Here is a 10,569-nt window from a genome sequence, read left to right on the forward strand (position 1 = left end):
TGGCTCTGAAATCTCACTGAAATTGGCAAAGCAGGAGGGTCGAGTCAAGAAGGAGAGAGCCTGATATTGGCTGAAGGGTGATTGGGGGGGGGGGGTAGGATGGGAGTCTCAGTCCAACCTGTCCAAACACAGCACCGCCCCAACACAGGCAGGTTATAGTCTTAAGGCCCAAACTCTCCCGCTTAAATGCAGAGGTCCACTGGTGAGAGGTCCACTGGTATATGCTCCACAGGTTGAGTTCCCCCTGAGAGTACTAGTGAGGGGAAGTGTGGGTTTTGGCAATGGTGTGTGAGAAGGTTACGGTACAGAGATATGTGTAATCCATCCCCATTGTCACTGTGTGCTGTCTGCACTGCCATCCCCAGTGCAGTATTAAAAGTTGCCCCTCTCTCCTCTTCCCTCCAACCCTCAACTACCCCCCCGCCCCTCCTCTGTCCTCTTTCTCCCTCAGGCTGGAGAAGTCCAGTCAGGTGCGGACCGTATCCAGTAGTAACCTGTTCTTCAAAGGGAGTCGGTTCCGATACAGGTAAATAACGACAGTAAGTAGAGGTCACTCCAGATGCTCCACAGCTCAAGAGCTGTTCCCCTCAGGTGAAGAAGCCCCATATGGTTTAATGGTTTAACTACCCTGTGCCTTACATGAGCCTAGTGCTTTCAACAGTGTAGAGTGGAAGGGCCTGAGTATAGAATGGGCCTACAGCTCAGAGGCTACAACTATCGCTCACACAGACCACTCAAGCCCCCATTAGCTGAAGGCTAAATGCTCCTCTCCTGTAAAATGAACAAATAATGTAGAAATGCTGTCTTTTTTTTCCCCTAGACGAAATTCAATAAAGTGGCCCTGCCATTCTGGAATCAGTCCTCCAGTGCTTTTAATTTTGTTACCGAACTGCCGGAGCAAATTCAAGGGAAAACACAATAAATCTCAGCCAGATATGAATAGCAGTGCAGCTGCTGCTGCACTGAGTGGCAGATGTGCAGTTTCCCAGAGGAAGGTGATCGGATTTTAGAGAATGGGGTTCACAAGGTTAATCTGATCAGAATCATCATAGACTTTATGGTTTATCCCTCGCTGCAGTGCGGCATCAAAGCCCTTTTGCTGAGCGGCCCAGCGCAACAGCACTGACTTTCAGCTGTACTCTGGGACCGTCAGACTCTGCGCTGAAAAAATGGAGACGGCTCTGTGTCTGAGTTTTATCACTGATTCAGAGACTGGACTGTGAGCTTGGAGACCAAGCTCTCTGTTTGAGTTTTATAAAGTGGAGTGATCTTGGCTTTCCGTATGAGCTTTAGCACAGTTGAAGCTGTGAGCTTAGAGACAGAGCCGTGTCTTAGCAAAATGGGAGAGGCTGGTAGACTCTGGGGCTGTGGATATAGACTGAGAGCTCTCCCTTTTCCTTCATAACAGTGGCAGAGTTGCAAAAGAAGTGATGGAGCAAAGCGCCAAAATAAAGAGGGAGCCTCCAGAGATACACAGGTGAGATTCTTAAAATATTCTCAAAAAACTTTTCTTGATTCTCCTGCTTCGTTCCTGCTTGCGGTATGCTTGTACAGTCACCCCTTTGTGGTGTAAATCACATCACAGTCTCACACTCCTTTGCTGACATGTGCCCTATATTAGTACTGGCACCCCCTTGTGCTGATTGTGGGTACTACACCTTCCCTTGTTGCTGTCCTGCCATGTGCTATATTGTGGTGCTCCCTTGTGGTGAAAAGTGATGCTACACATTTTTTTGCCTCTGTCTTGACTTATGCAGTAAATTGGCTCTAGCACCCCCTTGTGTTGCGTGTTGGCGCTACACTCTCCCCAGCTCCCTTCCTGAGTGTATTGTATGTGTGTGTCCACAGGGCTGGCTTGGTGCCCAGCAGGAGCTGTCCGTCTATCACTCACGGTCCCCGACTGAGCAGCGTCCCTCGAACACGTCGGAGAGCAGTCCACATATCCATCATGGAGGGTAAGACTTCTGCCACCTCTATGGTGACCTCTGACCTCTGACCCGGGCCATCTCCACATCCAGCCCAGTCTGGGCACCTGTGACATCACAGGGAAACCACCTCTTCCAGCATGTGCCGAACATCACAGAAGAGTTAACATGTTCTGTAAAGTATGAAGATGATTGGGTTACGAACTAGCCCTAAGAAAGTGGTGGCAGTGAGACTATCGTGTGTGTTGTTTCAGCAGATCTTGCAGTTTTGAATTACTGCAGTTTTGACAAATCACCTAAGTGGCCGTGATAATGCAAACAAGCTGTAATGGTAGGGAGGTGCTAATGGCACAGGTGTCTTGTGTACTTGTGTGTGTTAGGGTTATGCTCCTATTCTGGGCCCGGGCAGTGCCCCCTGCCAGCGTGGGCAGTAACCCGAGTCCTCGCTCCAGTCTACACCCCTGAGCAGAGAATCGAAAGGCAGGTGCCTGTGTCACTCAGGCAGGACTATTTCCAGCACTGGGTTCCCCCTGCAGTGCCAGTCTTAGAAGGACCACGTGACCCCCAAATGTAGCTTGACCAATCGTCAGCCAGCCAGTTCTGTGTCCCTCCAGCTCCCAAGGGCGGAGCTAAGCTGAAATGCAGTTCCAGCAGCCCCTGCAACCCAGCAGGTCTGATGGGCAGAATCCAGGGCCTGTGCTGGGCAAGAGCATGCAGTTCAACTCGAGCGCAGGGTCTGCCCTGGCAAGAGCAGAGGTCTGAGGGCATGCGCTCTGTATGAGCCCTGCAGTGAGGAGAGAGAAGTGAGAGGGACTGCAGGAGTTCACCTCTCCATCTCTCTGTGGAACAGAAACCAGCCCACTGAGTGCACCCCAGCTGTCCTACAGCCCACAGGGGTATTAATATCCCCTCCCAGAATAGCAGCGCCACCAGGGCCTGCTGCCCCGTCCTTCCTCTCCATGTATGTCACTGACACAGGAGTAGGAGTGGCCTTGTTGGTAGTGGGCGGGCCCGAGTCCTCCGCCCCTCCCTGTCATGCTACCGCTGTCAGACCACACAGCGGGCCAGGGGATCGCCGATCAGCCCCGAAACTGCCACCGGGACGGGACAGAGGGACACACACGCGCGTGCACGCACGCCCAGGACACAGGGAACCCGGGGCGCGCCCCATTTTTAACAAAACGCCACCATGGTGAAGTGCCTGATCAGGATCAGGACCAAGGTGAATGTTCACCTGCGCATGATCAACCACTGCTACCGGGATGTGAAGGTGCGCGTACTGAGCTTGGGGCCCCGCCTGCTGGGGAAGGCCCTGGGGGTCCTGCCCCTCTACCCTGCCCTGGCGGGCCAGCCGGACCAGGCCCAGGCCTCCTCGTCCCTCGGCGTCCCGTACGCCTACTCCCAGCCTGGCACCTCCGCAGGTAAACCGAGTGACGTGGCACCGTGCCGCGCTGCCGCCTCACTGGCTTTACATCACACGTACCTCGGAGGGGGGGGAGACCCTCTTGGGGGTCTTTCTGGGGGATGTTTTTGGGACCTCCTCCTTTCCATGTGCATGTGCCGTGTGAAGTGAGTTTCTTGTCGTTGTCCTAAATCATCTCTGGGGTTTCATCGTGTCAGCAGTGTTTTTTTTGCTTTGTTTTATTCGTTCTTTCAATTCAGCAGCTTTAGCTCCTTTATAGTGAAATTGAAATGCCTGGCACTTGCAGGTAAACAGTATAATTCTGATTACGAGGTTGGAAGTTTCATTTTGTGGTTAAGTCTTTTTTGTCCTTAATAATGTTGTTCTAATAGATGAGTGTCAATAGCTTGGCTCTTGAATTTCACACTGTGCTGATGTATACAAAGATATGTATTAGCACCTGTTTTGGCAGCACTGGTGAAATAACCATCCCAAACATGCAGACCGTTGCATCCCTTGTGTCAGGAGCTTCACAGAATTTCCTGAGTCAGGACCTGTATTTGCAGTGCTAAATTTACCGCTGCCTTATCCTCTCTTTCTTTTATTTATATGTTTATCTAAGCTATGACATGAAAATAAAGAGCACACACAAGCCTGCGTCCTGAGAAGAATCCGACTCCTGTCATCCATTTCAACAAGGGTGTAATGTGTCTGCCTCAGATATGCAGGAGAATTTAATAGCTTGCCACAAACTCTTCTGCTTCATGACTACAGGGTTTTCTCTGTTCCCATCTACAGAGACGGGAACTAAAACTCTTTAGCAGGAGTCCGTGTGCTCATGGACTGAATGAAAATATTGTTGTGCAGAGGGGAAAGTTTTCCTGGGTCAGTGACCGCTCTGAATGTTGAGAGACATCAATCCATAACTGCACAAAGAGTGTATATGTGCCTGATTTAGAGGTGCTCAGGCATGAAGGATTCTTGCAGATATGCTCTATGCACTTGTGTGGAATACCATATTTTCCATAAAGGAGTTCATGTGAGTAAAACAGACATTGGAATAACAAAAAGTGAGGTGATAAAGGCATGTTTCCTGAAGCATCATTGGTTTTAGATTGACATTAGGCCCAACAGACCCTCACTATCTAGAAAAACAAACCACAGTCAATGAATGAGGAATCTGTGGCTCTGTTGTATTTGTTTTGTGGAACACCAACATGGCGTACAGGGGGGGAGTCCAGAGTCTTTATCTCAGAGCAGTGTTATTTCTCTCTTTTTATTTTAAACTCTGCCGCTGTGCACTGTCCCAGGGTCAGTTTGCTGTGTCCCCCTTCAGTGTGGCTGCTTAAGTTGTATCATCCTTCTCAGGTTTCCATGACTGTGATTTCATAACATTAGCTCCCAGTACAAGTTTCACGTAAAGGTTGAAGATCAGTCCATTGCAATACAATCTGAGTTTGCAAAATTACAGATTTATGTGGCACATTTGAGCATTAATGAGAGGTCAAACAGATTGTGTTTTTTCCTTGGGTGGGTTTGTCATCCTTGGATGTTTGGCTTTTAGGGTGATTAACTAAAGATGTGGCATCTCACTCCCGCTTCACAGAGCTGTCCAGAGGAAGAGCAAAGCAGTCCCCTGAGTTCTATAAAACACTGTAATAAACAGCATCCAGAGGAAACTTAATCAAAAGTCAACCCATTAACTGTAATGAGATTCTACTCCAGTAATGAGATTATTGCTTTAAGGGCATTATGAATACAAAGGCCTGCTGGCAGAAAAATGTCTTTTGCCTTGCTACATTGTGTAATATTTGCTGCGTCTGGGAAATGTGGACGGATATCTTTCAAAATAATTTCTTGTATTACTTTTTATTTAGGCACTTTGGAATAATTTGATCCCCATGTCAAACAAATATTCGTAGCAAGATAAGACATGCAGTGGGTGAAAGTATTTGAATAATGTGAGTCTTAACCACCTCTGACTAAAAGAAGTTACTGAAAGCCATCCATACATTTCAGCCACTGTCTAATTTGATCAGATGCATCAACACAGAATTGTTTAGGGCTTGATGCTCCAAGAGCTTGAGCTGAGAGCTGAGAGAGGATCAAATCACATCATCAAAATTAGGTGCCATTGTTATTCTTCATATTCCTTGGACATAAGAGCATATACTGTACTTAGCATTGGAAGCATCACATTTAATACTTCCAGCACGGAGAATGTTCGTCTCCTCCGGTTGGATTATTCTGGCTGGAGGGGATAATGTGGTCTATTTTCACATTATCACTTCACCGTCTTTTTTATGGACATAACCTCCTTACCAGGCCCTCTGGGATATCCACGATCGGGTTCCCCCCCGAATGCCTGAGGCCTCAATGTCTGAGCCCCAGAACAGACTCGGGGACAGCTGGGGGCCCAATCATCTCCTCAAGCTCCTGTCTGCCCCCCCAATCTTGCTGTGTTCTGCCTCAGTCAGAGCTCAGTTCAGCCCTGTCTACAATGTGCAGGCAGCCAGTCACAAGTGTTGTCTATCATCTCCCTTTCTGCTGTGAAATCCTATCCTATCCTATCCTATCCTATATCCTATGTATCACCTTCAAGCATACCATGACCAGGAATGGTCTGTTTCATCTCACTCCTTGATATGATGCAATATATGACCACAAAAAGAGGGTTGAGAAAAAAGACCCAAACTTGTAGCAGGACTTCTTGTGATGTTGTTTAATGGGCAGTATTTTGTATTCTGTCCTATGCTGTTTGCCTGGTAAGGAAAAGGGTGAAATGGTTCCAGCCAGCAGTGTCTGTACTGTGACCTGGGAGCCAGAAAACAATTGCAGCATTTCTGTGATGGCATTTTAAAGTAGCTTGTGTTTTCCTTTGAAGTAATCGATTTCTGCCCCCTCTCCCATGCAGGTTTGGAGTCCCTGCGGGACAGCGCCCACTCCACTCCTGTACGCTCGGTCTCCCATGGTGACTCCTTCATCCCGCGGTCCCGCAGTCAGGCAGCAGACGCAGGCGAGGGGGCGGCGGTCATCTCAGACGAGGCCTACAGCCCCTCTGACAGCGTGCTGCCCACCCCGGTGGCCGAGCGTAGCCTGGAGCTCGCCATCTCCCGCCAGATCAACGGCGCCCCCTGCAGCATTGAGGAGGAGAAGGAGTCTGAGGCGGGCACCCCCTTGGTGGGCGACGTGGTGGAGTTCGGGCCGGACGGCTCCGTCCTGAGCCGGGGGGAAGCGGGGGTCTCCCCCTCGTCCGAAGTGGAGCAGGTGAACAAGTTCGTTCTGAGCGTCCTCCGCCTGCTCCTGGTGACCGTGGGACTCCTCTTCGTCCTGCTCCTCCTCCTCATCATCCTCACAGAGTCAGACCTTGACATCGCGTTTTTGCGAGACATCCGTCAGACCCCCGAGTTCGAGCAGTTCCACTATGAATACTTCTGCCCCCTCAGGCGCTGGGTCACCTGCAAGTTGCGCTGGTTTGGCGAGCTGCTCATCAAGTGAAACTGAGGTGTTGGTCTAGAGGTGCGACCGGCCACACCCCTTCCCTCCCTCCCCCCTCCCCTCCATTGGGGAGCTGAGAAGATGAAAACGTGAGTGAGTGATGAAGGGCGGTCCCATCCCACCATCAACCCGGCTTCTCTCATGACTCCACCCACAGACCCATGCCACGGACTCTACTGAGCACGCTTCCTGGAGATTTCCCCCCCCCCCCCGGGTTTTCTTTTTTTTCCTTCCCTTTTTTATAAAGTGAGAGGAGGACATTTTCTTTGTTTGTTTTCTTCTCTGGAATTTCAGGTCATTTCAGGTATTTTATTTTTACAAAAAAATGTAAAAAAAAAAATGTAAAAAAAACAAACAAACCTTACATGTAACCAACATCAAAGCAATGAAAAAAATGCGCACGGTTCCTTTTGAGGGATTAAACGTTTGCTACAACCTGAGGAAAATGATGCCTTTATTTTCTATTTATTCCTTTTAACGTAAATTGTACTTGACTTGGGATGGACGAAAGTGATGCAAAACAGACATGTAGTTGTTGAGTTCCTGTAAGAACGGAGGGAGCAGGGTGTTTTAAGACAGGTGCACAGATATGGCCCAATTGTTATCTCAAGGGCAGCAACATCAGTGTGAAATGCTACAGTTCTGATGGCAATCTTTTTGCAGGTCATTGCACCTCTATGGGATTTGAAAAGGTTTTTTTCATGAAGTCTGCTTTGAGATTTTGGGAAGACTTGCAAACAGTGAGTAGGAAATGTGTACATTGAACAGAGTGAGTTATTGTGAGGGAGCTACATTTTATTTAAGAACCTCAATGTTGGAAAAAAAGTGGTGAATGGTTAATGTCTCTCTTATTTATTAATTTTTTTTTGGAAAGGTCATGAATTTGCAAGCTTATCAGAAAAAAAAGCTTCAGCTGTACTTTCATAGGACTTCAGTTATGTGCAAGCGATAGCAAGCTGTGTAGTAGAATTCAGATTTTTAAAAATGAGTTTTATAAAGAGTTAAATAAACTAGACACAATGGTGTAATGTTATGTGACCTAGCATTGTCAGTAGCTGGTAGAGACGTGTTCATGCTCAGCCTCTTGAAAACACTCACTAGCTCTCATAGATCCAGTCTAACTAGATGTGCAATATTATAAATTATCTGGTTTTGAAACAAACAAAAAAAATCTTAAAAAGGCCTTTTATAAGGAGTGAATTTGTTCGTTTGATCTGGTTTGACAAATACATCCTGGTTTATTCCAAGTACAACACTAAGAACGATGAAATCGGTAGGTTTTTCTCATGTATAAAGAAATATTAATTTGGGGTGTTAATTCCATGTCGGCTATGCTCTTAAGTTTGTAATCGTGGAAATAATACTATGATTAATGATTAGCATAATAATAATGCTGTACTTTTTTGTACAAAGTAGTTTGTTTCCTAATATATTGACAGTTTTTCCATGTATATTTTAACAGAATTGAAATGTTATTTTGTTATTGAAAATTAAATTATACCTTTTTTAGCTCTATGGATGAGGTGAGGTCTTCATAGTGTTAGTGGCAAGACCGAAAGGGAAGGCTCTGAAACAGGGATTTATCCAGTGTCACTGACTGTTCGTACCTGAATCACCGCCCCTTCAAAGGAGCTGGCTGCTGTTTTCCACCTCTCATTCGGTTATCAATACGTTTACCAAAGATACCTGTGTCTGCAGAGCTGTGGAAGGACCAATTCACGGACTAAAGTCCTGACTCCCACAGAGTGTCGGTCTGTCCGGTCAGAGTGCTCGCGTTGTATTGTTCAGCCCATCTCCGCCGAAATCAACTGCAGAATTCACGTCAGTGCAGAGGTCAGCCCGGTTCCCGCGCAGCTGAATTGGTCCAGCTTGAGGTTGCTGTTCTGAACTGCTTTGATTCTGGGTAAAACCCTGTTTTGTTCTTGTTAAAACCCCCCACTATGTTGCGTGAGTATGTACGTGTGTTTGTGTGTGCGTGTATATATAACTTAAATAAAACTCAAACCGATTATGTCAATCAATAGACGATAGTGAATCAAACGTAAGATTTTTTTTTTTTTCTGAGCAAGAGAGAGAAAGAGAAAGGTGCTGAGTGGAGTAAGAACGACACAGAGGGAGGTGATAAGAGGAGAGGGGTGGAGCTTAGGGTGCTGGTGACATGGCCCTTCCTGTGTGGGTGGAGTCTGGACCAGAACAAGGGGAAGGTCCCGTGTGCGCTTACTGCTCTTGTTCCTGTCAGCAACCACAAACCCTGCCCAGCCAATTAGAATGAGAAAAACAGTGAGGAGAGCACGGCAGCTTCCATGGATGAGTTGCCCTTGCAGTCTGGCCTTCATTGTCACCACCTTCGCAGTCCTCTGTGAACAGACATGGCAAAGACACCCCGTCTATCAGCAAAATGCTAGTTTTTAAAAGCTGTGCTGAGTGTGCCCCTGAATGTTAATGTGGTGAGATACTAATTTGATTGGACACTTCCCCCTTCCTGTAACTGTGACGAGTGCCATTTGAGTTTGGGTGGCATTTGAGGGAATGGACCTTGTCAGTTAGCCAGTCCTTTTGTACTGTGCACTCTGTTCATCTGTGCAGTATCTTTTTTGCAAAAGGAAGACAAGGAAATAACCAAGGAAGGCATGACCAATGGAGTCTACATATTATTCACTTAGAAGTCATTGTGCCTGACAGAGTTGGCCATTTAACAGCAGCAGGTCTCTTCTGCAGGAAGTATGAGCAGTAAGCAAGCACTAAAACCAAGGGTCGGAATCTTTGTAACAGGAGTGCATGGTTTGTTTCAAGCAGGCAGTAGTGCACACATTTGTTTTTAAATCTCCTAGATGTACCAAAAAAAGAAAGTAACAATTTAATTGACTCTCTTGAATTATTTTATTTTCCCATGAATCTGATGAAGGATAAACCCTACAAATATATTTTAAGACAGCATAATTGCAGTGTAGTGTTTTTATTTTTTTCTATGTTGCTGTGTGCTATGAAGAAATCTGATGGAGGAGCCAGGTGGCTCCTGTTTTTTTTTCTTTCTTTAAAGGGTTAAAGATGAAAGTTATTTGTTTTAACAGGGAAAAGGTGAAAAGTGACAGTGTTGAATTGATGGTCTGCTTTGAACTCATTTTAACAGCATTATGTAGCTTCACTATGAAAATGGTCTACCAACAAATGTGCAACAATATGGCCGCAATATTCAGCAAGCAATAAGCAATAAAAAAATTGTAACAACAAAAACGTAATATGGGTAGCCTCAGGCCATTAAATGTTGGATACGGTTTTATTAAATGGAATTTGTGATGTATTGATTATTGAATGTCAAGAGTATTGAGAACGTTCTGCAATTTCTGTCTGTTGAGTTAGGGACATTTTATTGTACTTTTTATTTATGACAGGACTGAACTCAATATAGCTGCTGAATTCTATCTATTGTCATCATTATTATGATTATTATTATTATTGTTTACAATTAGTAATCTGATTTTAAGATGTTTTGAAACTTGACATTTTGGAAAAGCTGTTTGCAGATTTCAGTTTTCTGTTGTTTGTGCTGTTTGAAACATTTCGGATAACCTACCTGCATGGGACTTAAGGGGATGTTTTTCCACATGGTAATGCCACTTCAGCTGGCTGTGTTTTACTGGTCTCCAGGGCAAATGAGAGCTGGAAAGAGTAACATGAAAGAACGCAGAACATTTTCTGATGGCTTTGGGCTGCGCTTTAGGATCCAGCTCACTGGAGTGCTGC

The 10,569-nt window shown here is 46.2% G+C and overlaps 1 protein-coding gene across 1 annotated transcript in view; it reads left to right on the forward strand.

Moving 5' to 3' along the window:
* LOC118788006 (FERM domain-containing protein 5) overlaps window positions 1-7,034 on the forward strand; it is a 95,227-nt gene extending 88,193 nt beyond the window's left edge. The window contains exons 11-14 of the mRNA XM_036543822.1: window positions 452-526; window positions 1,409-1,477; window positions 1,849-1,955; window positions 6,242-7,034. Of these exons, the coding sequence (XP_036399715.1) occupies window positions 452-526; window positions 1,409-1,477; window positions 1,849-1,955; window positions 6,242-6,825 (835 nt within the window). The 3' untranslated portion in view covers window positions 6,826-7,034. The remainder of the gene's footprint in view (window positions 1-451; window positions 527-1,408; window positions 1,478-1,848; window positions 1,956-6,241) is intronic.
* Window positions 7,035-10,569: the final 3,535 nt, after the last annotated feature.

Source organism: Megalops cyprinoides, chromosome 13, assembly GCF_013368585.1.
Source record: "Megalops cyprinoides isolate fMegCyp1 chromosome 13, fMegCyp1.pri, whole genome shotgun sequence".
NCBI lineage: Eukaryota > Metazoa > Chordata > Actinopteri > Elopiformes > Megalopidae > Megalops > Megalops cyprinoides.